At 49.7% G+C, this 27,783-nt stretch overlaps 2 protein-coding genes across 7 annotated transcripts; one reads left to right on the forward strand and one right to left on the reverse strand.

The window, feature by feature from the left end:
- Nucleotides 1–944: 944 nt before the first annotated feature.
- Nucleotides 945–11,099, forward strand: RNF215 (ring finger protein 215). Of its 2 annotated transcripts, XM_035099310.3 has the most exons (10): nt 945–1,332; nt 3,383–3,511; nt 5,024–5,095; nt 5,221–5,306; nt 5,870–5,924; nt 6,132–6,236; nt 7,542–7,658; nt 7,750–7,887; nt 9,072–9,174; nt 10,498–11,099. In XM_035099310.3, the coding sequence occupies exons 1-10, from the start codon at nt 997–999 to the stop codon at nt 10,518–10,520; spliced, it is 1,164 nt and encodes a 387-aa protein (XP_034955201.3). In that variant the 5' UTR covers nt 945–996; the 3' UTR covers nt 10,521–11,099. The 2 variants fall into 2 exon arrangements, with proteins under 2 accessions (XP_034955201.3, XP_088516008.1); XM_088659882.1 differs by lacking the exon at nt 9,072–9,174 and having other exon boundaries at nt 10,498–11,090.
- Nucleotides 11,100–11,383: 284 nt separating this feature from the next.
- Nucleotides 11,384–27,634, reverse strand: CCDC157 (coiled-coil domain containing 157). 5 transcript variants are annotated; one of them, XM_035099057.3, is made up of 11 exons: nt 27,571–27,634; nt 25,666–25,969; nt 23,778–23,949; nt 21,113–21,812; nt 19,389–19,466; nt 17,485–17,675; nt 16,389–16,565; nt 15,659–15,827; nt 14,518–14,657; nt 12,977–13,044; nt 11,384–12,889 (listed from the first exon to the last, which is right to left on the reverse strand). In XM_035099057.3, exons 2-11 carry the CDS (start codon nt 25,911–25,913, stop codon nt 12,592–12,594), a joined length of 2,241 nt encoding a protein of 746 aa, XP_034954948.3. In that variant the 5' UTR covers nt 25,914–25,969; nt 27,571–27,634; the 3' UTR covers nt 11,384–12,591. The 5 variants fall into 5 exon arrangements, with proteins under 5 accessions (XP_034954948.3, XP_034954947.3, XP_060125277.2 ...); XM_035099056.3 differs by having other exon boundaries at nt 27,532–27,634; XM_060269294.2 differs by lacking the exon at nt 14,518–14,657.
- Nucleotides 27,635–27,783: the final 149 nt, after the last annotated feature.

Consider the following 27,783-nt stretch of genomic DNA (forward strand, 5'->3'; position numbering starts at 1 on the left):
AACTCAAATTAGAATATCGTCGAAGAGTGCATTTATTTCAGTAATGCAACTTAAAAGGTGAAACCAATATATGAGATAGATGCATGACATGCAAAGCAAGATATGCCAAGCCTTTATTTGTTGCAATTGTAATTATTTGTCGTTGTCGTTGTTTAGTCGTTTACAGTAGTCGTGTCTGACTCTTCGTGACCCCATGGACCATAGCACGCCAGGCACTCCTGTCTTCCACTGCCTCCCGCAGTTTGGTCAAACTCATGTTCGTAGCTTCGAGAAGACTGTCCAACCATCTCGTCCTCTGTCGTCCCCTTCTCCTAGTGCCCTCAATCTTTCCCAACATCAGGGTCTTTTCCAAGGACTCTTCTCTTCTCATGAGGTGGCCAAAGTATTGGAGCCTCAGCTTCACGATCTGTCCTTCCAGTGTTGTTAGGCGGGTCAATTATAAATGGAATGTAATTAATGAAATGTAATAACGGTGTTTATTTTTGTATTATTGTAACTATTTGTTTTATTGCTGTGAAATTTCCAAAAGAAAGCATTTGTAAAAAATAAAAATAAAAAATAAAAAGTTGCATTACTGAAATAAATGCGCTCTTCGTCGATATTCTAATTTCCCGAGTTTCACCTGTAGGCACCGAGTAGGCACCACCACCAAGACCTGCCCCATTTTCAGGCTACCCATCCTATACAAGCCCACCTTGGGGCGGCGGGGGTTTTTGCTTCTAGGCAGCAGCCGCGCACCGTTTTGCGCGTCCTCTTTGCCACACTCAGAACACAAGCCCGGCTGAGCGCTATACCGGGCTTACTCCTGAGTAGACATTTCCTTTGGCTTCCGGAAGCTCCCTCCCGGGCAGACCTTGCTCGCTGTGCCCGGCCTGGGCTCCCCTTTTCGGGCCGGTGCCTCCGCGAGGGAGGCGGATTCCTCCTGTTCTTCCTCCTCCTCCTCCGCTCCAAGGCGAAGAAGGGCAGGAGAGGCGGGCCTGCCCGAGGGACGACGCGATGATGGCGGCGGCAGCGGCGGCGGCGGCTTCGAGCTCGGCCGGCCGGGCGCCGGTGCTGCTCTCGTGCCTGCTGAGCCACCTGGGCGGCCTCTTGGTGGCGGCGGCGGCGGGGCAGGCCCAGGTGGAGGTGCTACTCTTGCCGCCTCCTCCTCCTCCGCCGGCGCCCGAAGAGCAGCCAGCACAGCAGGCCGAGGGAAGCGACCCCGGCAGCAGCTACACTCTGCAGGGCGCGCTGCTGGGCAGGCCCGGCCTGGAGCCGGAGCGCGGGGAGAAGCGGCCCCAGGAAAAGGGCGAGGAGGAGGCGGAGGAAGCCATCCGGGGCAGCCTCGTCCTGGTGAGCGGCGGCCCCACGACGACCTTCCCCATCTCGCGGTGGGGCGACCCACTCCCTCCTCCCCGTCGCCCTTTTCAATGAACCCCTCTCCCCAGATCTGTTTGGGGATCCCCCCTTCCCCGTTAAAGATCCACCCTCAGGGCCCTTGCCAGCCCCTCCACTCCCTAAAGCAGGCATCCCCAAACTTCGGCCCGCCAGATTTTTGGACTACAATTCCCATCTTCCCCAACCATTGGTCCTGTTAGCTAGGGATCATGGGAATTGTAGGCCAAACCATCTGGAGGGCCGCAGTTTGGGGGTGCCTGTTCTAAAGAATAGGAACAGGAAGAATAACAGCAACAAAATACCATTCCCTTTCCCAAATAATAATAATAATAATAATAATAATAATAATAATAATAATAATAATAATAATAATAATAATAATAAATTATTTGTACCCCACCCATCTGGCTGAGTCTCCCCAGCCACTACAGCATTAAATATTAAAAACTTCCCTAAACAGGGCTGTCTTTAAAAAATGTAAAATGGCTGGGTAAGAACCTGCTGTTCCCTGCAAATAATTGTAACTATAACCATTGGCTCTCTCTCTCTTCTCTCTCCCCCTCCCCAACCGCCCCACAACAAAAGGGCTAGGTAGGAACTGGCTCCCTGTAAATAAAAATAATAAAAATAATAACAGCAACAAATACCATTCTCTTCCCCACCCCCCAATAAAATGGCTGGGTAGGAACCTGCTCCCTGCAAATTATTATTATTATTATTATTATTACCATTGTCTCTCTTCCCTCCACTGACTTATTGGTCAGGGCTAGGTAGATACCGGCTCCCTGTAAATAACAATAACAGCAACAAATACTGTTCTCTTCCCCACCCCACTCCACCACCAATAAAATGGCTGGGTAGGAACCTGCTCCCTGCAAATAGTAGTAATACCATATATTCCAGCGTATAAGACAACCCCCAATTTTCCAGTTAAAATATAGAGTTTGGGATATACTCGCCGTATAAGAAATACGACCCAGTGTATAAGACGACCCTGACTTTTGAGAAGATTTTCCTGGGTTAAAAAGTAGTCTTATATGCAGGACTTATATGCAGGACTTATTACTTATATACAGTAATAATAATAGTAATAATAATAACCATTCCCCCCCCCCAACAAAAGGGCTAGATAGGAACCAGCTCCTGTTAAATAATAGTAATAAATAATGATAATAGCAACAAATACTGCCCCCCCCCATGATTAGGTAGGAATCTGTTCCCTGTAAATAATAATAATAGTAGTAGTAGTAGTAATATAATAATAATGACAGCAGCTCACCCTTCAGCATCAGGACCCCCAGGGCAGGTTATCCTAATTTAAAATCCGATATTGACAACAGTTAAAACAAGTCACAGGAATAGGGTGGGCCGTAAAGCTCCCATCTCATGTGTCAAAGGTCAGGGTGGACCCCTCTTTGCCTTCCACTTGCTCATTTGAGTGGTGATGGTGATTCTCCAGTATCTGCTAGGAAACCCCAGTGCCTCCCTTGGAGGTTGTCCTCTGCAACTTGTCAGTCAAATGGCATCGCCTTCCCTGCAGATAGGCCTGCTGGAGTCTGCACTCCCTGTCGGTAAGAGGGGTTTCTCCTGCCCCAGATGAAGCCTCTATTTCCCCCTGCCTCTCAGTTAAGTGATAACCATCCAGTATCTACTGTGAACGCCCTGATCCCTCCCACCAAAAACCAAACAGCTGCTGTCTCTCTGGGGATTCCCCTTTCTTCCCCATCAATTAAGTGAAGACCCTCTAAAGCAGGCATCCCCAAACTTCGGCCCTCCAGATGTTTTGGCCTACAATTCCCATCATCCCTGACCACTGGTCCTGTTAGCTAGGGATCATGGGAGTTGTAGGCTTAAACATCTGGAGGGCCGCAGTTTGGGGATGCCTGCTCTAAAGGCTGCGGAGAGAGTGGCCAGTCATATCCCTTTCTTCTTGGGAGTGTTGGCAAGCTGGTGATGACCACGGGTGGCTACAGACCCTAACGCTGAGTGCTCACTCTTTCTCTAGGTGGGGGACACTGACCCCAAGCTGAAGGATGATGACAGTTGGATTGGCGTCGTCCCAGTGGGCGAGGAGCAGGCGGATCTCACACGAGGCAGCAAAGAGGAGTCCTTTACCACTGCTGTGGTCAACAAGGTAAGGCTCCTATTTTTCCTCCTGTTGGTGTGATCCAACCTTCTTCTTTTTGGGTAGGTTCCTAGGATGCTGCTTATACGGAATCAAGATGACTATTGGTCAATCCAGCTCATTATGGTTCACACTGACAGGCCGTAGCCCTCCTGGATTTCAAGCAGGGGAGATTTTCCCAGCACTACCTAGAAATGCTGGGGATTGAACCTGGGACTTTCTGCGTGCCATTTTAGCTTGGTTTAGACTCCCAGGCATGGCCAAACTTTGCCCTCCAGCTGTTTTGGGACTACAACTCCCATCATCCCTAGCTAACAGGACCAGTGGTCAGGGATTATGGGAATTGTAGTCCCAAAGCTGGAGGGCCAAGTTTGGCCATGCCTGGTTTAGAGCATGGTTTCCCAAACTTGGGTCTTCCAGCTGTTTTGGACTACAATTCCCATCATCCCTGACCACAGGCCCTGCTAGTTAGGGATGATGGGAGTTGTCGTCCCATCTTGGAAAATTCAGTACAGGTGAAAGCAAGTGCCTTTTCACGTAGCGCATATTAAAGAGGGTTTGACAAATTCATGGAGGAGAAAGGTATCAGTGGCTACCAACCGTGATAGGCATGCTACAGTTAGAAGACCATTTTCTGGAAACCACAGGAGGGGATAATTCTCTTGTGCTCAGGTCCTGCTTGTGGGCTTCTTGAAGAGGCATCTCTAGTTGGCCACTGTGGGAATAGGATGCTGCAATAGATGGGCCACTGGCTTTATCCAACAGGCTCTTTTTACTTTTTTACATTCTGATTTGAGTAAGGGAAAATTGCTGTTTCTTGAGACAGGGTCAGCGTTGAACATTTAACTATATGGCGACCCTGTCAGTAGTGAGGCGTTACGTAACACATTCCTCTGATGTGCCCCCCAGAATTGAGTGCTGCTCAGATTGCTGGGGTTTTATACGTTCTTGTACTTTGAGATACGTTTTCTTGTGCGTTGCAAAGGCGGCAAGAGACTATCGGTATAAGGCACGGGTGAGGAACCTCAGGCCTGGGGGCCAAATGTGGCTCTCCAGGTCTCTCCGACTGGCCCTTGGGACTTCACAAGGCCACACCCCTCACTGGCCCCATGTCACACCCTCAAGAAATGCTTATGCCAAGCTGGAATTTGTCCTTGAGTTCTAATCATGCTTCTTGCTTGCCTGGGTTGAGTATAGTACCGTATTGGCCTGAATATAAGCCGCACCCGAATATAAGCCGTACCTTTAAAATTCAAGGGGGGGGGAGGAGACAATACCCGAATATAAGCCGCTCCCTTAAAATTCCGCAGGCACTCATACCCGTTCCATTTTACCATATGTTTCAGCAGCGATACCGTCAAAAAGCCAATTTTTGTAAGGTCACATGAATTTAAGCCGCACTTTAACTTTTCATGGTTGGAATTTTGAAGAGAGAAAAAAAGGTGTGGCTTATATTCAGGCCAATATGGTACAGTATATAAAAACTAGCCTACTGTATCTCTGCGGTTTCTCCCTCTGCAGATGAAGCGCGCCCTTGTCTTGGGGGCCTCGGCTTTGCTTATCCTCGCGCTGAATCAGAACGCCATCCGTGAGGTGAGCAGCAGCCCTTCCCTCTCCATTGTCCTTCTGGCTGAAGGGTGGACCTAAGATGGCCTGAAGGAGCCACCAGCCCTACCAGCGGCCCCTTTAAACTCTCGCTTTCCTCTTCCCCACTGCAGTTGGATGTCTCCCAGGTCCTCTCCAAGCCTGTGATTGTTGTCCAGACTTCAGAAAACGTTACCAAGCTCCTCGGAGCATTGCTACGGTGAGACTGGTTGGGTTTTGGGGACGGCAGGAGATCCTACATGAGGTTCCCATTGCTGGCTCGGGCAGGCAGGTCAACGTTGGTTTGTTTTACTTTCTTGAAGGATGCGGAGCAGCTGATGAGAGCAATTTAAAAGCAATGGAGAATGTTGCTAAATTAAGAGATGAAGCAGGAAATGACCCCAATAGGCGCCAGTATCCCTCCTCCCACGCATCCAATCACAGCAGCAGAGAAAGCAGAAGCCAGCTTCCTAGAAAGCACCTGTCTTGGCCTGGCAATGCAAAATGATTAGGGACGGAGCCAGGCAAGCATCTTTGGGGGAAGGCAACCCCATCACCCCCTGTGCTCACTCACAGAGAGAAGCTCTTTGCACCTTTCCTCTGTTCTGAACAGAAGGAAGGGGCGGTGTCTCTTATGCATTGAGGATTTTCCAGGGTATTTTTACAGAGACCTTTCGTGGGCACCCTTTGAGGTCCTGGCAGGCATTCTGGTGCCTGCAGGGGCCGCATTGGCAATCCCCTGATCTGACAATCCTTAATTTTCTTCTTAATTTTTGCCCGCAGAGGTCTTCGGGCAACAGCAAAGATAACATACCAAGCGGTGCTACTGGAAAACGTGGTATGTAATCCTCAAGGGAAATGGGAGCTTATCTTCCAGTTGGCACAGTATATATTTGAACCCCCAATTCCCTCATTGTTCAGCAGGGGAACAAGATATGTGGGCTGGTCATCCAATGGGTTAAATATTTGCGATGCCTGTTGTCTGCTTCCATTATTGGACTTCAGCCTGAAAACCTTCTCTCTCTGTGTGTTTCTCCTTTATAAGGGAGTGACCTTGACTCTGTGGTCAACCTGTGGCCTGTCCCGGGGTGGTCTCTATGGAGAGTGGCAAGGAGTCATCTGCACAGGAGAGAACAGCTCGAGAGTCCAGGTTGGTACCCCTTGCTGGATCGAAGGGGACGGGCATTCTGCTTAAAACCATATTGACCCTTGCGCCATAGCCGAATTGGGCCAACTGCTCTTTGAAGGAAATGAGAGCAGCAGTCGTCTACTATAATTAAGATTACTTTGTTATACGCCAGTGGCGAAAGTACTGCACAAGATGATGTGCAGGAATTTCATTTGGTGACAGAGAGATGGGGTAGGGCTTTAGGTAGGTACTTCAGCTTGGACTCTCCTGGGAAATATGGTTTCCAAGAGGATAGTGAGAGCAAAACTTGTATTCCATTAGTATGTAAAATCTGTTCTTGCATCAGCTGTTGCATGCTTTCCTCTCTCTCTCTCTTTCTCTTTTTTTTTTAAACTGGCTTTTTGCAAACATGGACCAAGTGCATTTTCAGGGTTTTTCCCTTGCTAAAAGTAAACTTTGTAAAAATGAGATGCTATTAAATCTTGCTAAAATCAATCAGTCAATCAATCAATGGAGGAGCAAGCTGTTGAGAGATAGGTGGTTGGCAAGAGCAAGATTAGCAGCTCTGTGTGTGTGTGTGTGTGTGTGTGTACAGCACACACACACACACACTGCCCATTCAAGTTAAAATAATATTAGCTCATTTAACATCTCCTAGGCTTTGCAGATGCACACCACTGATGTTACTCTGATATGAAACCAGTTTCAGTATTGTGGCTCTCCTCAAAAGATCTCTAGGAATGCAATTGTTTAGCAGAAGTGCTAAAATTCTAGATTGAAGATCTCCCTTCATAGAACAAATTCTGGGGTGCTTTGACTAGGAAACTTTCAAATCTGCATTTGTACAGTCTGCATTTCAACGTGCCATGCGTTTGCATAAATTGCAGGCATTTTACAGAGCTTGGGAGTCCCGTCAGCACCTCACCTGGCTGTCTTCCAGGGAACTGCTGTATCTGAACAGTATTCCAGTACCCGGAAGCGCATTGCAAGGCTATTATTTTTAACTATCGACAGGTGGAGTTTTTCTTGCTGTGCTGTTAAGAAATGCCCTCGTATTTAGTGGCGGTTCTGGTGCCCCCCCCCCCGAAAAATCTAATCTAGCATCATATCCTCACTGTTGTCAACCAGATGCCCATGGAAAACATGTTGAGCTGTACAAATTGCATTGGTAGACCTGGTGCTGTTGGTTAGTCCACCAACCCTTTGTAATAAACAACAGTCTGATGCCATCTTGGGCTACCTCCTTTCTCTCCTGACCTAGAACCGTAGTATGTGATGGGGCCACACTTCTTATGCGGTGTGTGTGTGTGTGTGTCCTCCTTGCAGAAGTATCTCCAACAGCTGTGGAATGCCATCTTGCTCATTGCCTTGATCCTTTGCACAGGCGTGATCATGCAGGCACAGCGACAGTCCCGGCACAGCCGGCTCGACCAGGACTCCGAGGTGAGCTTGCTCTCTCTGCCCTGCTCACCCCTAGCGGAAAGCTCCCATTTGGGTTTCAGGCTGAGGCTCACCCTGGCCTTTCCTCCTGCAGCTCGATCTCAAGCAGCACATCGTGCAGAGGCTCTCGGCGCTGAAGACTCGGCGCTACCACCCTGGGAAGCTGCCCCGGAGATGGGCTCACGAGATCGACAGCTGCGCCATCTGCTTGGACCGGTTCCACAAGAACCAGGTAGCGCTTGCCGAAAGGCCGACGTGTCTCGGTGCCTTGCAGGATTTCTGTGGGAGGGCTTCTGCATCCTCTGTGCTTTTAAAGTTTGCATCTAGAAGCCCTGAGTGGAGTTAGAAGCCTATGGCGTATCTAGTCAGACGCAGTGCATGCGCAGCCACAGCCCTGCATGCACAAACTCTCACACATCACCACCTCCCAACTAGTGTGCCTTAATATTGTGGCTGCAACCTTTCATAGACTTCGCCGCCGCGTAGATTAATAGATTAAAAGGTTATTTTAGCCACTAAAAATGAACATAAGAACATTGGAAGGGTCCTGCTGGATCAAGCCAAATACCCATCTGATCCCAGATTCTTTTCTCACATCTGTCAACCAGATGTCTGTGGCAAGCCTACAAGCAGGACCTGAGCCCAACAGCAGAAGATAACCATTGTGGCTACCGTAGTAGCCTTTGATAAGACAGATCCTCCATGAAGTTGTCTAAACCCCTTTTAAGGCCATCCAGCTTGATGGCCGTCACTCCCTCTTGCAGGAGCGAGTTCCATAGTTCAGTCATCAGCTGTGTGAAGAAGGAAGTGGTCTGTCCTCAATCAGGTACCCGAGATACCAGAGTTTTCAGGGATGCATTTATAAAACCTTCAGGCCGCAAGCCTCTTCCGCAGTGGTGCCTGCGAGAACTCAGTGCCTGCTTAATGTAACAGCAAAACAAGGATGCTGCCCGATAAAGGCTCTTCCACCCCCCTCTAGCCATGTGCAAATTTGAAAGAGACACAAGACGGGGAACAGATCAGACTATTGGTCCACCTTGTCCACATCTTTGACAGAGAGCATTAAGTTGTCAAAGGCTATCTGACCACTTAAATCGGGTCTGCTGCGAAGTGAACCCAGACCTTCTGCATTCAAAGTTTGTGCTCTCTTACCGAGTTACAGCTCTTCCCTTAGCGTAGTCGACAAGCCCACACAATTAACCAACTTAAGATTTCTCTAATCAGGTAATGGGCCCTGCTTAATGTACATTATGTTGCAGTTTCCCCATATGGTGGCCTTTCCCTTTTTCAAATGGGAGCCAGTATTGGGGTGGGTGGGTGAGACTCTTTCCTTCTTCCCTGTCCCGCAGCCTCTATGGGTTGAGCTCTTCACAGAGGGACATGCAGCTCTTGAAACTCTCTCAATCTGCCCAACAGTGTCTCCGGGTGCTGCCATGCCTGCATGAGTTTCACCGGGACTGTGTGGATCCGTGGCTCCTCTTGCAGCAGACCTGCCCCCTCTGCAAACACAATATTTTAGGTAAGGCCCCTTCCCCGTCCATCGTGGGACCAGCTGCTGCCCAGATCTTTCCCACCTCTTGCTTTTCACTAGCCACTTCTGCATACATGGGGCTGGGAAGGTTAAACAAACCTGGGAGCTGAAACACCATATTATAGACCTAGCTGGCTGCCCTCTCCCTTTCCAGTGCCCCACCTTGGCGTTGATGGGCAGCAGAGAATTGCCCCGTCTCGAGTCTTGCCTGGTGGTCGCAACCTCTAATCCTGGCTGCATGGGGGCTGACATACTTGGCGGCAAGAGAAAGGCACTCTGCATATTTTCAGGGGCGGTCTTTATTATTGCTTGATACATTCCCAGCATCAAAATTTGGGTTTTGATGCTTGGGTTGAGCTACCAAATGCCAACCCACAATTTGTATTTTCAATCCATGCTCTTCTGTCAGTTCACAATGGCCAGAGATTACTGCAGCTAGAAGAGCAACCTAGAATTGGCTTTGGTGATCTAGTTGCCAAGGTGGGAAACCCCACTCTGCCCTACCGACCAAACCCAGAATTTCATCTTCCCATTCAGCTGCCGGAACAGGATGGAAAGCCATGGTGATGTTTGCTGTTACTTCCTCACTTCTTAAGTGTGTGTCCCTTAAAAGGCGGGAAGTGGTCTCCTTTCTCGGGTGGAGGAAGCATACACACTGTGCCTTGGTGTTGGTCTTTCTTTCTTTCTTTCTTTCTTTCTTTCTTTCTTTCTTTCTTTCTTTCTTTCTTTCTTTCTTTCTTTCTTAAAAACAGGTTTCTGAAGGCTCAAGCCTTTTGCTCTTGGGTCTTTTAAAAAAGAACAGCAAGCAAGCAAGCAAGCGAGTTCTCCATTTGGGGAGTTTTGCTCTTTCTCAGAGGCACCCTTCTTTTTTGTTTTCCGCTGCCCATGCCAACCGTTCATCCACTTCCCCTCCTGGGATATCCCCCTCTCACCTCCCCCACCCCTGTGGCCCTTAGAGCAGGCACCCTCAAACTTCGGCCCTCCAGGTGTTTTGGACTACAATTCCCATCATCCCTGACCACTGGTCCTCTTAGCTAGGGATCATGGGAGTTGTAGGCCAAAACATCTGGAGGGCTGCAGTTTGGGGATGCCTGCCTTAGAGCAAGGTTGGGGAAATTGCAGCCCTTGAGATGCTGGGACTTTTTACTGCCAGCCAGCATGACCCCAGTGGTCACGACACCTGACACCACAAGGACCACAGCTTCGCAATAGCGGCCGGAGCGCTGTCTCACCAACAGGCCTCATGGCCTGGGGGATCTCCCTCCTTTCTAGTAAAATACCCCTTCCTCTTTTATTTCCTTCCCTGCCTAGGAAACTGCTGTCAAGACAGTTAGCAGCACGACGATTGCCCGCCTTTACGGATCAATCTGCTTGTATTTCAAGGGAGAGAGCAATTTCCCCCAGAATGTTTGGACGCCATGGCAGCTGCTCAGGACATGGAGGAAATGACTCTCTTGGAACTTGGGGCTCCTTTGAGATGGGAAGTGTGTGTGTATGTGTTAAAAAATAATGTGTTTGTTCTCTGGCCTTTTCTGTGCTGGGCTAAATCAATTGCACCATTGGTGGAGCATCTGTGCAGTATGAACCCAGGTAGGGGTGTGTGTGTGTTGGGGGGGGGTTGAAACTCTCTGCTTGTACCTTGTTTTGCCACCTTGCAAGGTCCCCCCTCCCCAAGCTTGCACTGTTCCTGATGGGAGGAGGCTTCACTTGCTTAGGGTTGGGGAGGGTGGGGAATTTGAAATGCTTGCTTTATTTATACTAACTTATTAGAGAGAAGGGGCTGGGCAGGACTGCAGGGGGTTATGGAGGGGCCGCAGAGCCCTCTCCGGAGAGCATCACGGCACTCGAGGCACTGCTGGGGTGTGTAAAGAGCCAACTGTACTAATAAAAAGAAGAAAATCTAAGCCACAAGACGCTTGACTCAGCAGCATTCCATTGCAATCCCATCTTTCCCCCTGCCTAGAACATTCCCCTCGGCGATGGAAGGGCCACAGGTGGGGCAGCCTCACCCCCACTTGCCTTCTGTCAACGGGGGGGGGGGAGGAGACAGCAGGGATCCCTAGGTAGGACAGAGGACAGTCCTGAGCACATCCCAGGGCTTCAAATAATTGGGGTTTGGGGTTGTTGTTTTAAAACACTTTTTAGAGTATGATCCCCCTGCATGACAGTTCAGGTTTAGTTGTCTCATACCGATTGATTGATTGATTGATTGATGTCATAATTTTATTGCACATGGTATTATTTTAATTATGTCCACAACTGTAATTAATGGAAGCTACTTTGTTCTTGTGAAGCACAAGTTATAAGGTTCAGAAATACTATAAAATAATTCTAGGAAGCCTCACTCCACGGGGAACGGGAGGCAGTTGATGCAGCTGGAAGGCAGAGGGGCTTAGAAGGCCCGTACTTGCAGCCAACAGCTTTGGAAACAGGCTTTTAAAAATAACAACAACATTGAGATTCCCCAAATGTTGAGCTCCATTTATGCTGCTTTTTTGCTTTGTGTTCTTGTCTAGAATCCACACGCAGCATTTAGCAGGGAAGAGTTCTTGGCCTTTTCCACCCAAGTTAAGACAAAAAGCTTTTGGCTTTACCCCCGAGGTCAGAAAAGGAGCTAAGAAAAAATTGGACAGCTGCATTACAGTGATATGCTTCTTTTCTGCAGCAGATCCTTGACCGGGTCACTTCCCCTCTGAGGATCCCCTCCAACACTGCATTTCCTGTTGGAAGATGCGGGAGAGCTAAACACACAAATTACTTTAACTAGGGAGAAGTTCCACTGGTCGCAGCCCCTCGTGGCCATCACAGTTGTGACATGCATATTGTTGAGGTTCTTACTCCTACCTTCCTAGTTTGCTTTTGGTCCAATCACACTTGGAGAACCTTCCTCACCCTGCCAAAGAATGCCTGTTCTGTGCTCAGGTGACCGTCCTACCACAATGGACTGGATTTCAGGGGAAAGAAGCTAATACCTTTTTCTCGCCTCTCTCTCATTTAAAAACTGTAATTGTTTTTTTTGGGGGGAGCGGGGTTGATTTTTTAAAACTGAAGCCAAATTCCCCACGCTATTGTGGGTTTGTTTTTTGTTTGCAGGGAGGTTACTACACCTGGCAACTCAGAGCAGGGCAAAAGACACAGAAAGATGGTTCCTGCATCCTTGCCTTCGTGAACTCCTCAATCACCCATAAAGCCTTTGGTGAGGCTCACCTGGAGGGGTCACCATTGCAAAGGCGCACGACCGCCTGAGCACAGGAACAGCATTGCACCGATGATTATTTGCGGCCAGGGAGAGGTCCAGCCATTTGGTCTCCCTTCGCCACCAACCAATCCCCACCCCCCACTCCCCGCTTTGCTTTGGAAATGTTGGCAACCTTCTGAACTTGCTCTGCAGGGCCTTTTTTATTGTTATTTCTGGTGTTTCCTGTTGCAACGGCCCGAGTGGCTCGGGGTCCTGCTTTTCCCTTTCCCCCGGGCGTGGGCTCGGGTGGCTGGTTCCTCGGAGACGAAGGTGAATGCCGGTTTCCAGGCGGCCTCTCCCATGGACGGCTTTGACTGCTGGCTGCTGAAGGCCCTTCGGACGGGGGAGCCGTTCTTCGAGGCACTGCGGGTGCTCTTAGATCTGTTTGGGGCCGGGCTGCCTGGGCTCCTGGGGCTGGCAGGAGGCCTCAGCGTTGCTCCTTGGGCACTCGTCTGTGTGGGATGCCTGCAGATAGAGCAGATGCAAAGAGGGGGCTGAGGAAGGGCCTTTTTTCGTTCATGGTTGGAGGATGCTTCAAACCAGGACACTCACCTGGTAGGCATGTGCGTCCCGCTGTCTTGGGGAGAGGACAGATTCCACAGCTGGGTTGGAGGAACAAGCTGCAGAGAGAGGAGTTCCATATTAAATTCCGATATACCTTAGGACAGGCATGTCAAACTTGCAGCCCTCCAGATGTTTTGGACTACAATTCCCATCTTCCCCAACCACTGGTCCTGCTAGCTAGGGATCATGGGAGTTGTAGGCCAAAACATCTGGAGGGCCGCAGGTTTGACATGCCTGCCTTAGGCGATGGGTGGCACCTCTGTTTTACTTATTTATAAAACAATTTACCGTATTTTTTTTTACCATAACATGCACTTTCCCTCTCCTAAAACTGAAGGGGGAAAGTCGCTGAGTGTTATGGAGTGAAGGCACGGATGGCAGTGGATCCCTCGAGCGGAGGGATGCTTCTGCCGCCAGAGCCATAGCTCCCAGCTGTTTGGGAGCAAGGAGCAACCCGAAATCGGGCTTTCCCCAGTCCCTCCGCCAGCGGCAGAAGGTGAGGGGTGACAAGCAGCCCGAAAGTGGGCTTTCCCTGCTCCCTCCGCAGCCTCCGCCAGTGGCAGAAGGTGGGGGGGGGGCTTGATGAGCAGCCCGAAATCGGGCTTTCTCCGCTCGTTCCGCGGGCCCTGTCAGCGGCAGAAAATGGGTGTGTGTGACAAGAAGCCCAAAATTGGGTTTTCTCCGCTCCCTCCAGGGGCCCCCGCCAGCTGCAGAAGGTGCAGGGGCAAGAAGCAGCCCGAAATCGCGGCAAACAAGAGGGAAGGGGTACCGGGTCGCTCAGCTGCTTTAACGAGAGAGAGAGATCTCAAAAGATCCTGCTGGTGTGTGTGTGTGTGAGAGAGAGAGAGAGAGAGAGAGAGAGCTCAAAAGATCGTGGGCTCATTAGGGCAGTGGGAAAGCTTCCCAGCATCGCTCAGCTGTTTTGAAGTGTGTGTCATGTCAACACACACAGCCCTTGAGTTTATTAAACACCCCCACCCCTTTATTTGATTCAACACCCACCTACAAATACACACACACACACACACACACACACACACACCTTGACTTGATTCAACACACACACACCCCTTGAGTTTATTCAACACCCCCTTTATTTGATTCAAAACACACACACCCCTACAAACACACACATCCACACCTTGGCTTGATTCAACACCCAGGAGAGCAAGCCCAAGCTTACTCTGAATGTGAGAGGGTTTTGTATATGGGGCATCAAAAGCAGCAAAGAGAATAATAACTGGGACTAGCCCTCAAAAGTCACAGATCAGAGACTAAATCCAGCACTAAACCCTACACTGCCAGCCTCCTCACCGCTCTGCCGGCAGCCTCCCCTTTCCCATGAAGCCCCGGGAAGGTTTGGGAGCGGTGGGCAGGCTGTTTGCTGTTGCACCGCACTCAGAATATTTTTTTTTGTTTTCCTGCTCTAAAAACTGGGTGCGTGTTATGGTCTGCGAAATACGGTATATATAACCAACCCCCCCCCCCATTTGCTCCCGTCGCAATGGCTCTTCCCATTTTGGAGCTACCTTAGGCCCTTCCTGCTGCGCTGCCTCTCTCATTTTGGCCACTGCGGTTCGGAGGCGCGAGTTCTCTTCCTCTAGGATGCTGATACGAATGTTGTTGGCCTGCAGCTGCTTGCCCATGTCCTCCATGACGTCCCCAGTTCCTGTGACAGAGCCAGCGAGGACGGACTGGGCATCACGGGCTCACAACATTGAAATGGGCGTGTCAAGGCCAGACCCTTAACTCAGCAGCCCCTTTCTCTTCCCTAAACTATCCCTTTCAGATTACTAAGGAGGCCTTGGCCTACAATAGGAGCACATCTGGACACAGGAAGGTTCCTCATACTGAGATAGACCATTGCCCCATCGTACTCAATATTGCCTACTCAGACCGGCAGCAGCTCTCCAGGGTCTCAGGCAGGAGACCCCTGGGAACTGAACCTGGAACCTTCTGCCACTGAGCCTGTTATTCGCTTATGTGCTTATTTAGTAAAGGAACCCCTGACCATTAGGTCCAGTCGTGTCCGACTCGGGTTGCGGCGCTCATCTCGCATTATTGGCCGAGGGAGCCGGTGTACAACTTCCAGGTCATGTGGCCAGCATGACAAAGCTGCTTCTGGCAAACCAGAGCAGCACACGGAAACGCCGTTTACCTTCCCACTGTAGCAGGACCTATTTATCTACTTGCACTTTGACATGCTTTTGAACTGCTAGGTTGGCAGGAGCTGGGACCGAGCAACGGGAGCTCACCCCGTCACGGGGATTCGAACTGCCAACCTGCTGATCGGCAAGCCCTAGGTTCTGTGGTTTAACCCACAGCGCCACCCGCGTTCCCTTATTTAGGGAAACAGTTTTTGCTAAACGACAGGCGACGCTACCTAATAGCAAGAGGTATTAGCCATGACAGCTGTGGTCTGCCTCTGGATGCCAGTGACTGGGAATCACAGATAGGGAGAAATGCTTAGGTCCTTCTTGCAGGGTTCCCTTGGGGGCATTTGGTTGGGCACTGCGAAATCAGGATGTTGGGACCAGATGGGTCCCCTTTGGCCAGATCCAGCACCCAGACTCTGATGATGTTCTTAGGTGCAACTTCTAAGCCCCTCCCCTTCCTCCCATTAGCTCCTCCCCCTGGCACAGAGGACCTCCCTTCCCTTGGCCTCCTTACTTTCAAACTGTGCCTCCGCAGGGATGTGAAGGTCCGGGAAGAAGACCAGCAGCCTCTCCCTGTCTTTCAGCTCCTCAACCAGCTCTCTCAGCTCAGAGGCGGTCGTCTGCAGCTCAGACACATGCTGCTCCAAGCTCTGCTTTTCCTTCTGCGCTCGCTCAGTCAGCTTCTGCAGTGATAAACAAACAAACAAACAAACCCCTGTGTTGCAAGAAGTGAGTCAGCAATGTCAAAGGCAACACGATGAACATGTGCAATATACAATGCACAATATGAAAATCTTTCTAGGATTTCCTCAGAACATCACACGTTCTGAAGAAATTCTATAAAGATTTTCATATTGTACATTGTATATTGCACATGGTCATCGTGTTGCCTTTGATATTGCTGAAGCTTCTGCAGCGAGACAGGAGGGGTGCGGTTAAACCTGGTGCCCTCCAGCTTCTTTGGACTACGACTCCCATCAGCCCCAGCCAACACAGCCATAGGATGCCGGGGCTGTTGGGAGCATGGCTGATGGGAGTTGTAGTCCAAAACAGCCAGAGGCCACCAGGTTGGCAAAAACTGGCATAGATTATGGCGTATAAAAGTTTAACACGGCAGAATGGCTAGAAACTTTTTCGCCGCAGTTTGATGAGAATTATCATCCTTCTCTGTGCAATTTGTCCTGCACTGGCGAGACATGGCCTGGGCATGCCAGGCATCCCTGCCCTGCCCACGTTCTACAGACCTGCTGCTCTGTCAGCTGGTGCTGGATCTCCCACTTCTCCTCCTGCATCTCCTTCAGCCTCTCCTTCAAGAGGTACTGGTCCTCCTCCCTGTCAGCCAGGCTGGTCTTCAGCTGCTCACACTCCTGGTCCAAATTATCCAGCTGCTTCATCAGAGTCATGTGCTTGGTCTGCAGGGACTTCAGCACGAGGGGGAGAGATCTTGTTAGTTTGGACTCAACAGATGCAAGGTGGAAGGCCAATGACCAGCCGATTCGTCATGTCGAAGGGGCAGGTTGTAAACAGTGGGGGATGACAGGTTAAAGGCACCCCAGTTTGCATTCTGCGGGAGGTTTCAAAGCTGCTTCACTTGCAGAAGGTCCCAGGTTCAATCCCCCAAGTAGGGCTGGGAAAGATTCCCTGCGTGAAACCCCGGAGAGCTGCTGCCATTCAGTGTAGGCAGCGCTGAGCTAGATGGACCAGTGGTTTCACTCTGGGATAGCTCCATTCGTAGAGCACGAGACTTCATCTCAGGGTTGTGGGTTCGAGCACCACCTTGGTCAAAAGATTCCTGCATTGCAGGGGGGTTGGACTAGATCAGTGTTTCCCAAACTTGGGTCTCCAGCTGTTTTTGGACTGCAACTCCCATCATCCCTAGATAGCAGGACCAGTGGGCAAGGCTGATGGGAATGGTAGTCCAAAAAAAACAGCTGGAGGCCCAAGTGTGGGAAACCCTGGACTAGATGATCCTTGTGGTTCCTTCCAGCTCTATGATTCTGTAATTCTAAGGTGATTCCTATGCACTGCAACAGGGAATGAGATCCGACCCGCCTCCTCCGTCATGGGGCTGCTGGGAGTTAGAGTCAATGTGGTGTATTCGTTAGAGTGTTGGACTAGGTCCTGGGAGACCAGGTTTCGCACCCCCCACTTGGCCACGAAGCTCACTGGGTGACCTTGGGCCAGTCCTATCTACCATGTAGGTTGGTTGCGGGGAGGAGAACTAGTATGCAAGCCACCTTGAGCTCCTTATAGGAAAAGGTGGGAGATAAATGAAATAAATCACAGCATCAAGAATAGGTTGCCCACCCTGATGCCCCTAGACAGGAGAGTTGCCCACACCTCTTTGTGTCGGAGCACACTCTCAGCTTTGGCCTTCTCCTTCTCCAGCTCAGTGATGGCCCCATTCAGCTGCTGCCTGGTACTCTCCAGTTGGCTCGTGAGGACCTCAAGCTGGCCTTTCAGCTTGTCCACCTCTGCTTTGGACACCTTCGTCTCCCTCACCTCCTGCAACAGCTCGCGCTTCGCTCGCTCTGTGGAATGCACAATAGCTCAAGAGCATCATGCCCGCACACCAGTGGTTTGCCAGTTCAGATTTCAGGCAAGGAAGCAAGAGTCAGACTGGTCCCAGAGGCTGGCTCTTAAATACAGTGGTACCTTGGGCTCTTGAACTTAATCCATTCCGGGAGTCCGTTCGACTCCTGAAATGGTACCAAAACCAAGGCTCAGCTTCCGATTGGCTGCAGGAGCTTCCTGCACTCAATCGGAAGCTGCGGAAACCGTGTCGGGCATTCGGCTTCCAAAAAACGTTCGCAAACCGGAACACTCACTTCTGGGTTTGAGCCGCTCGGGAGCCAAAACGTGTGAGTACCAAGGCGTTCGGGATCCAAGGTATGGCTGTACATTCAAAGTTAAATTGCAAAAAGTGGTGGCCACAATCCAGCACTGTTACAGGGGTGCCTCGACTTATGAATTTAATCCATTCCAAAGACACCTTCGTAGGTCGAAAAATTCGTAAGTCGAAAAGCGCCATTGGAAACGCGATTTCCCATAGGAATGCATTGGAAACAGAAAAATTTGTAAGTCGAAACAACCCCATCTAAAAATTCGTAAGTCGAAAAAACCCTATCTAAAACCGCCGTGGTTTCCGTTCGGATGTCGATAAATTCGTAAGCGTGCGGCCATTTGCCCCATTCGTAAAGTCGAAAAATTCGGTTGTCGAGTCGTTCGTAAGTCGAGGTACCACTGTACTTGGAAATAAGCACCATGGCATTTCCATTCATTCTTTCACCAGGCTGAAAAAGTCTCCCCGCTATAGACCACTTTGGCAATAATATTAATATTAATAATAATAATAATAATAATAATAATAATAATAATAATAATAATGGTACCCCTCCCATCTGACTGGGTTGCCCTAGTCACTCTGGGCAGCTTCCAGCATATACAGAAACATAATAAAACATCAAACATTAAAAAAAAACTTCCCTATACAGGTCTTTGGATGCCTTCAAAAGATTGTATAGTTACTTGACGTCTAACAGGAGGGCGTTCCACAGGGTGGGTGCCACTACCGATAAGGCCCTCTGCTTGGCTCCCAGTAGCCTCACTTCTCGCAGGGAGGGAACCACCCGAAGGCCCTCAATGCTAGATCTGAGAGTCAGGGCTGAACGATGGAGGCGGGGGCGCTCCTTCAGGTATTCACCTGAGGCTGAGAGGGGGCTGGCCACCCTCTCTCAGCCTCCATGTGGAAGATGGAGGAAGCTTGTTTTCTGCTGCTCCAGAGGGTAGGATCCAAACCAACAGATTCAAATGACAAGAAACAAGTTTCCGACGAAACATTTGGAAGAACTTCTCAATGGCAAAAGGACAGTGGAACAGACTCCCTTGGAAGGTGGCAGCCTCTCGTTCACAGGGCATTTTTAACAAGGCTGGATGGCCATCTGCCAAGGTTTATTTAACTGTGATTCCTACATCACAGGGGCATGGAACAGAAGACCCATGGGACCCCTTTCAACTCTACAGTTCTATACCTCTATGATCCCTCTTTCTTCCATCAGCAGTACTGTACAGAGAAAATGACACTGGTCTATTTTTTGGGACAGTTAGAAGGACTGCAACAAGATACTGTGTGTTTTTGGTTTGTTTTTTTACAGTCAAGCAGTATATTTTCTGAAATAAATTACATTAAATGTTCTGAATCTTGGGAATGGCCTGTATGAAATGCTGCCTGGTGTTCCTCTTACCCAGCCCTTGGATGGTGTCTTCCTGCCGTTGGAGCTTCTCTTTCACGGTGGTAATGTTCTGCTCCAGGGCAGCGGCTTCTAGAAGTAGTCAAACAATGTCACCGGTCAGCATGGACCGTAGAGGAAGACAGGAAGCTGCCTTATGCTGAGCCAGACCCATCGATCCAGGTAGCTCGGTGTGTCTGCACTGACAGCCCGTTGTTGAGACGGAAGCTGAGGCGGAAATGCAGGAGCCCTTCGGAATCAAAGGTTTGGGACAGACTGGGGTCACATCCATACCATACATCTAAAGGACGTGGTTTCCCTCAAAGAGTCCTGGGAACTATAGTTTGTTGAGGGAGTGTAGCTCTCTGAGGGGTAAACTACAGTTCCCAGGATTCTTTGCAGGAAGCCATGTGTTCTAAAAATATTCATGTGCAGCCACAGACTGGCAGGTATCTGAATGGAGAATGGGCAACCTGTTGCCCTCCAGATGCTCTAAATCGCAGGTTCAATCCCCATAAGGGACAGCTGCACATTCCTGCATTGCAGGGGGTTGGATGAAATGATCCACAGAGTTCCTTCCATCGTGATTCTATGATTCCCATCTTCCCGGACAACTGGCTGTGCTGGCTGTAGCTGTTGACAGTCACAGTCCTTGGGGTCTCAAATTTCAGCGGTACCCTGTGCAATGCCAAAGATTCCCCCCCGCCTTGCACCATCCTGTCTACAACATATTTGTGGCACCCCCGAGGCTCCACACCCAGTGCGACTGAACCAAACCAGTCGCGCTCCTTTAAATCCGCCTGACATTTGGAGTCCAAAAACATCCACAGGACAGGTTTCTAGATAGGACTAACTATACAGTCGTACCTCGGAGGTTGAACCGAATCCATTCTGGAAGTCCGTTCGACTTTCGAAATGTTCAGAAACCAAGGCACGGCTTCCAATTCGTTTCCGATTTTGCAGGCGCACAGGAAACAATAGCGGAAGCCATGCCGGACATTCGGCTTCCAAAAGAATGTTCGGAAACCAGAACACTCACTTTTGGTTTTCGATCATTCGGAATGTTCAAATCCAAAGGCATTTGGGAACCTCGAGGTACGAGGTTGAACATATAATACGTGAGAAGTGTAGAATTTTTGTCCTGCTCCTCTCCAGCTTCTGCTTCTGCCTCTGATTCTGGACTTCTCTCTGCCACAGACTCTCCCTGCTCACTAAACGCTGTTGCCTCTTCGGCTTCTGACCCCCCCCCATTTGCTCCCTATTCTCCCTCTGACCACTCACCCTACTCCAATCCCCCTGGGGGTTCCCTTGGGGATTCCCCAGCTGGTGCCTCCCACCATTCCTCAGCATCCAGCCACTCTGTGACATAGAATTTCACTTCTGAGAGGAGGAGGAGTTTGGATTTGATATCCTGCTTTATCACTACCCTAAGGAGTATCAAAGCGGCTAACATTCTCCTTTCCCTTCCTCCCCCACAACACTCTGTGAGGTGAGTGAGGTTGAAAGACTTCAGAGAAGTGTGACTAGCCCAAGGTCACCCAGCAGCTGCATGTGGAGGAGCAGGGAATCGAACCCGGTTCACCAGATTACGAGTCCACTGCTCTTAACCACTACACCACACCGACTCCCAGGGATCCCCTGGGAGAAGCCATGGCTATGAAAATGGTACAAATTTGCTTTAAATACACGGTGTGGATGTGAGCTGGCTTTAAAAAAAAGAGACGGGAAAGGATGCTCACTTTTCTGGAGGTCCTCCTTGCCCATCCTCAGGGTGGCCATCATCTGCAGGCTCTCTTCATTCTTTCTTTCAAACGCCCGCTCCGCCTCCTTCCTCTTCTGTTCCTGCTCCTCTCTTTCCTTCTGAAGGCGACTGTCAAAAGTCTCCAGCTGCCTCTTGAGCTCGCCCTTCTGCCTCTCGGACTCTTCCAGCTCTCCCTTCAGAGGGTTGATGAGTTCCATCAGCTTCCGGAGGTGCTTGTTGATCCGGGAGAGGTCCTTGCTTTGCTCGGACGCCCAGTAGCTGATGTCCACAGCCGTGAGCGGCTTGCGGCCCAGAGTCTCCTCCACCATCTCCAGGAACCTGCTCAGAGACGACGGGAGGTTCTGGCTGTTGCAGATGCCGATGATGGCACTGCCCACTTCCCGGAGGCTGAGCTGCGCCCTCTCGCACGCGTCGCAAGGCACCAGGGATGACTCGATGGTCTGACAGTGGGTGCTGCAGATGGGCTTGGCGGCCCCCCGGGCTGGCGGTGCCTCTGAGGAGGTGGCGGGGCAACCGTCCAGCAGCCTGCTGCTGGTCGAGAAGTTCAAAGGAGAGGACCGAAAGCTGGGCAAAGTCATATCTGACTCCGAGAAGCAGATTTTTAAAGACTCGTTCTCAGCTTTCGCCTCCTGGAAGGAAGCATTTGTGCCAACAGCATCCTCTCTGCTGCGTTTTTTCTAGGTATAAAAGAGAAAGGGCGGCATTAACTTTCCAGGTTTTTATTTTATTTTGGGAGGGATCACATGAAAGGTTTGGGGGGGGGGAAGCAAGTTTGGGCATGTGCTGTGATCAGACATAGTTTGATACAAATCAAATCAATAACCTTTATTAGGCATGACAAGTTCAGAAGCTTCAGAACAAAATTATGAATAAAACATTCACATTATAAACTTCATGAAATAAAATACATATTAATTGAATTGATATTTTAGAACAATATATCAATTTTCAATTAGCATCCCCTGGTCCTCTCCACAGTGGCCCAATCTCTCTGCGTAAACAGAGCACAAAAACTCAGCCACCACTAAAGTAACTCCATCATTATTATCTGACAATAACCCCTGCATAGTTTGATACTGAGAATATAAGAAATATAAGAATGTAAAAAGAGACTTACTAGATCTTGTTTGGCATCCATGGCCAACTAGATGCCCCAATGTAAAGCATGAATGCAGGATGTATGTGAAAGAGCCCCCTCCCTACTTGCGATTCCTGGCAACTGACATTCAGAGGCGTACTGACTCAGACACTGGAGGGAGAACACAGCCATTGTGGCTAGCAGCTACCGACAGCCTGATGACCCTCCATAAATTGGTCAAACCCTCTTTTAAAGCCACCCATGTTGGTAGCCATTACCACATGCCCTTGTGACCGTGACTCGTAACTCTTCCCAAGGATTCAAATGATGGCAACTTGACCTGTGCTGATAGCAAAAATGGTTGACCCCCACCTTTCCACCCGTAGAAGTGCTCAAGGAGCTTTTCCAGCACTGAGCTTATGACGGAAGATCATTTGCCTTCCTGTTTGGATACCTGCAATGCTTTATGGTGCTGTAGTATAATCAACCAAACCAGGCGTGGATGGGGCCCTGCGACCTTCCAGATGTCGATGGAAGTCCAGCTCCCATCAGCCCCAGCCAGCAAGGCTACTGGTTGACTCGGGGATAATGGGAGTTGTAGTCCAGAAATATCCAGAGAGCCACACATTTCCCCATCCTTGCTGTAAAGGGCAATCCTGCAGCCTGTGATACAGCAAACCCTCCCTGTCACTGTTTTTGGCAGCCTGAGACCACAGCCTAAGTGCGTGATTGTATGTTGACAGGTGGGTATCGCCATCTCCAACTCCTCGGAAGATTCCACCAACCGTGTCTACAAAAAAATTATACCCATCACTTGGGAAGACAGGCAAACTAATGCCAGTATACTGGAAGAAGCAAAGATCACCTGTGTCAAAGCAATGATTCTTCAACATCAACTTCTTTGGACTTGTGATGTTTGGATGCCTGATTATTGTCTTTCAAAGAAACTACTTTATTCCGATCTTAAAAATGGAAAGCGTAAATGCTGGCAGTCAACAAAAGAGGTTTGAAGCCTCTCTCAAGGCAAATCTAAAAATATGTAGTATAAACACCGACAACTGGGAAACACTGGCTTGCACGCACTCCGATTAGAGAACGGCCTTTACCAAAGGTGTCTTGGACTTTGAAGACGCTCAAACTCAGGACAAAAGGGAGAAACGAGCTAAGAGGAAGGCACGCTTGGCAAGCCCTCACTGTGGTCAACTCCCGCCCAGAAACCTACGTCTCCACTGTGGAAGGATGTGTGGATCCAGAATTAGCCTCCACGGTCACTTCCGGACTCACTGTTAAAACAGTGTTTATGGAAGGCAATCTTACTCGGCTATGAGCGATCGCCAAGGAAGAAAGAAGATCGGATTGGAACCTCAAGCACCTGTACAGCCAGCCCTGCATCTCCTGGGGGGTCTTTCAGCAGTAGACCTCCCTGGTCCTTTCAGATTTGCATGGAAATATTCTTGGTACTTTCCCACTGCTTGGTGAAGGGAGATAAACCACACCTATCTGGCCAGAGGAAAGTTTGCTCAGTGTGCATGCAGAAGCAGACCAGCCCACCTGGGCAGCCTACCTCAGGTGCCAGCTGCTGGTAGAGGGATCCCAATTTCAGCATGCTGTTCCAGTACTTCTTCACAGCCAGCCCCACAGACATGCATGGTCCTGTTGTTCTTGATGGGGGCACGGCTTGTTCACTGATTAGGCTCTCCGTGTATCTGGTGAAGCTTTGGAGCAGCAGCAGCAACCTTCAGAGGACAGAAAGGACATCCTGCTTCAGTTTTGTAGTTTGCGTTTGAACCCCAATTTTCTTTCCGAAAGGAAGCCCAGAGCAGCTACTGGCAGCAGACCAAAAAACGTTCTCAAAACCAACCACCGCACCCTCCAATGTGTTCTGGGGCAGGTGAAGTTTCCAGACAGGATTGTAGGAAGCTGCCATTGGTCCATCTAGCTCAGTACTGTCTACACTGACTGGCAGCAGCTCTCCAGGGTTTTCAGACAGAGGTCTCTCCCAGCCCTACCTGGAGGTGCTAGGAATGGAACCTGACACTGCTCTGCCACTGAGCTACAGCCCCTCCTCTTTAAAGAAAACCCCATATATTGTGGGATGTACAACACTTCCTGTTTGCCTAGAGTGGACACAGACGGGGATGTTGATCCAGCCAGTGGAACTTCCTGTTACCTGGTCTGGAGCATCCTCCCCCTGCATGTGACCAGGTGTGACCCTTGGAGATCCCACAAAAGGTAAAGTCACGCAGCTACCTTCCTCTTTTGATGCCTTTTCTTCTCTTGGACTGCACTGCTGGCTCTCTGCCAGCAGCACATGGGCCCATCCTTACAATGATGTAAGCCACACTGTATCTGTTCTGTAACTACAAGCTAAAGCCTGCCTTCAGGGATCCAACTGTGAACTGAATGTGAGTAAACTTCTTGTTACTTTTAAAAGAAGCTTCTTGTGTCTTTATTCTTTTTAGGAGGGATAAAAGGGGTCTTACCAGGAATATACTCCAATCTGAACAAAGCCAGATTGGATTGCTTAAGTAAAGAGATTCAAACAAATCTACCAACTAGCTTTCTGCTGTGTAAAGAGGAACGAGCTCTGCTATATATATATGTATATGTGTGTGTGTGTGTGTGTGTGTGTATATATATATATATATATATATATATGACTCACTAGCTTGAATTAGGAAGGATAATCTATATATATATATATAAATGTAAAAATTGTGAAAGTGTGGGATCCACTTTTCTCCGTAACCGCTTGACCGATCGTCCTGAAATGTTGCCGCAACGATCCAGGCCACTCCCCGAGCATTGTTAGAAAAAAAGAATCCCTCAAATCTCACACCTCCGCAGGTACAAATCTCTTTTTCAACAAAGTAAAACAGCGCCCTCAAGTGGATTTCCTCCCACAGTACACCCCCTCCCTTCCTGTGAAATCTACACCACACCCACAAACCCCACCTCCACCACGAGATCCACCACTCACATACATCCATCCAGCAGGGTGTTGAAGACCAAACCAACTGAAAACAGGCCTTTTCCAGCAACAAGGCCCAACATTGCCAAGAGGAGGTAGGGGCCTGCCTGGGAGGGATGGGGGGCCGAATAGGGGGCAGGGATACGTAATGGGTCAGAACAGGGTGGGGGGAGACACAGGGATGAAACCTGCCCTCTCCACAGTATCTTGCCTCGACTCAGGGGGACTCTGAGGCTCAGGGGGATCTGGAGGGGGGCTATTACCCTCCATTTCACAGACTAACGCATAGCAACGCATGCAGGGCCAGCTAGTATTTAATAAATATATCCTCTCCTAGTATCCACAACATTCCCACATATATAATGGATGCAGTAATCTAATTCAAAACCTGTGCCTCCTGCATTCAATGGGGTTTACTTCCATTCTGAGTTAAGAGTGGCTCAACAAGGAATCATTGCAGAACTGCCGGACCTACCCTCACCTGTCAATCACTAGTTCCAGAAGAACCACGTGGGAATGATGGGTAAACTCAGGGTCATTCTGTGCAAAGTCGTAGTGCTCAAGCAAAGCAACCAGGTCCAGGTCACAGGACAACTTATCAGGAAACTTCCAGGACGGGTAGCGCACGGCCCCGGCTCGGGTGAAGACGCTGAGTATGGTTCCCTGCAGATCTGTAATATCCTTCCGCAGACTCTCCATGTAGTTTTGGTTAACCAGCAAGGTCACCATGTTGCCACGCTGATGTCATTCCACCAACCACCAACCGGGTCTTAGGGCAGATGTTCCTGGGAAAGACACAAGCAAGACCAGCTACCTTCATCAGGCTAGTCAAGGCAGGGGGAAAGTCTCAAGAGGGGGAAGGTTAAGTTTCCTTCCTGAGTTCCCTACAAATCATGCCCCAACCGTATTACAAGCACGGGGAACTTTAGGCCTCAGGTTTGAATGTAGCCTTTCAGCCGCCATTTATCCATCTCTCAAAACATTCCCCAGGCCACATTCCTCCCTAGCCCTCATTTCACTAGACTGTACAACCAGAAAAATTGTGAGCCACTAGAGTTTGCAGCGGCATGAATTTCCCCAATAAGCACTACAGTACCGATATTTTTCTCCGTTACTTTAAAGCAGCGTACAAAACACATTGTCTTATCGACAGTCTCAAAAACTGCCTTGCAAAGTAGGCATGATTAACTTAATTTGCTCCCCGCTTGCTAAATTTGTGCTGCGGCTTGCAACCTGAAGAGACGACCTCTTAAAACTAGCTTTTGGCAGGCATGCTACTGCATAAAATGGGATCCTCCTACACACATTTTATTAGGAAGCATCCTGCATACAAGGAGACTGACTCCCAGGACACTGTGCATACTAAAGGTAAAGGTAAAGGACCCCTTGACGGTTAAGTCCAGCCAAAGGTGACTATGGGGTTGGGGCGTTCATCTTGCTTTCAGGCCAAGGGAGCCACCATTTGTCCACAGACAGCTTTCTGGGTCATGTGGCCAGCAGGACTAAATCACAATGGAACGGAACACCATGACGGAAACCAAAGTGCACAGAAATGCTGTTTACCTTCCTGCTGCAGCAATACCTATTTATCTACAGTGGTATCTCGGGTTAAGAACTTAATTCATTCTGGAGGTCCGTTCTGAAGGTCTGAAACTGTTCTTAACCTGAGGTACCACTTTAGCTAATGGGGCCTCCCACTGCCGCACAATTTCTGTTCTCATCCTGAAGCAAAGTTTTTAACCCGAGGTACTATTTCTGGGTTAGCGGAGTCTGTAACCTGAAGCATCTGTAACTTGAAGCGTCTGTAACCCGAGGTACCACTGTACTTGCACTGGTGTGCTTTCGAACTGCTAGGTTGGTACGGTAGGAGCTGGGACAGAACAATGGGAGCTCACTCCATCGGAGGGATTTGAACCTCCGACCTTCTGATTGACAAGCCCAAGAGGCTCAGTGGTGTGAGCACAGCACCACCCACGCTTTGTATAGCTTTGTGCATACTAGGATCACATTTCCTATAATTGCTAAATATGATTTGATGGGATTGTTAACAGCAGCCCTAACCTAACCTTGCTCGCCTACATGGGGTGGGGGTGGGAGGAGGTGGAAGGAAGAAAGAAAGGCACTCTGCACATGCTCAGACACACACTTGCTGAAGTGCCTTTAAAGGGTCCATATTGCGGGGGTGGGGTGGGGAATGGATCTCCACCAAGGAGGGTTGATGGGAGGAGGGTCCTGACTGGGGTGTAGGCCCAAGATGACTAGCAGAAGCAGCCACGAGTAGCCCAGGCTGGCGAGGAGCCTCAGCCGCGGGGGAGAGGAAATCCCTGTTGCCAATAGACTTCCTCACCTTCCCGCCCAAAGGAGGGACGAGGTGGGCAAGACCCACCTGCCAAACAGCCGCCGCAGCCGCAGCCGCAGCCAGGTTCTTCCGCTCTTCCCAAGCCTCCGCTGCCATGGCAACCCCGAGAGCTTCTTAGGCGCGCCCCTTTGCAACTTAGCGTATAAGCCCCGCCCTTCTTCCTTTTCTATAGAGATACGGGGAAACATGCGTTTGACAAAACGTTCGGTTCGCGTTTCACCAGTCGCTCTATGCAGAGTG

The sequence above is a fragment of the Zootoca vivipara genome, chromosome 16 (genome assembly GCF_965207765.1).
Source record: "Zootoca vivipara chromosome 16, rZooViv2.hap1.1, whole genome shotgun sequence".
In the NCBI taxonomy this organism is placed as follows: Eukaryota; Metazoa; Chordata; class Lepidosauria; order Squamata; family Lacertidae; genus Zootoca; species Zootoca vivipara.

What these genes read in the sequence shown, in the direction of transcription:
- CCDC157 (XM_035099057.3), bottom strand. Translation starts at nt 25,913, where the DNA reads ATGGTGACCTTGCTGGTTAACCAAAACTACATGGAGAGTCTGCGGAAG. An exon ending in ACCAGCTGACAGAGCAGCAG is followed by an intron (nt 15,828 to 16,388) that starts GTCTGTAGAACG and finishes TTATCACTGCAG; the next exon opens with AAGCTGACTGAGCGAGCGCA. An exon ending in GGGACGCACATGCCTACCAG is followed by an intron (nt 12,890 to 12,976) that starts GTGAGTGTCCTG and finishes CTCTATCTGCAG; the next exon opens with GCATCCCACACAGACGAGTG.
- RNF215 (XM_088659882.1), top strand. Translation starts at nt 997, where the DNA reads ATGATGGCGGCGGCAGCGGCGGCGGCGGCTTCGAGCTCGGCCGGCCGG. An exon ending in TCCGGGGCAGCCTCGTCCTG is followed by an intron (nt 1,333 to 3,382) that starts GTGAGCGGCGGC and finishes CTCTTTCTCTAG; the next exon opens with GTGGGGGACACTGACCCCAA. An exon ending in CTCCTCGGAGCATTGCTACG is followed by an intron (nt 5,307 to 5,869) that starts GTGAGACTGGTT and finishes TTTTGCCCGCAG; the next exon opens with AGGTCTTCGGGCAACAGCAA.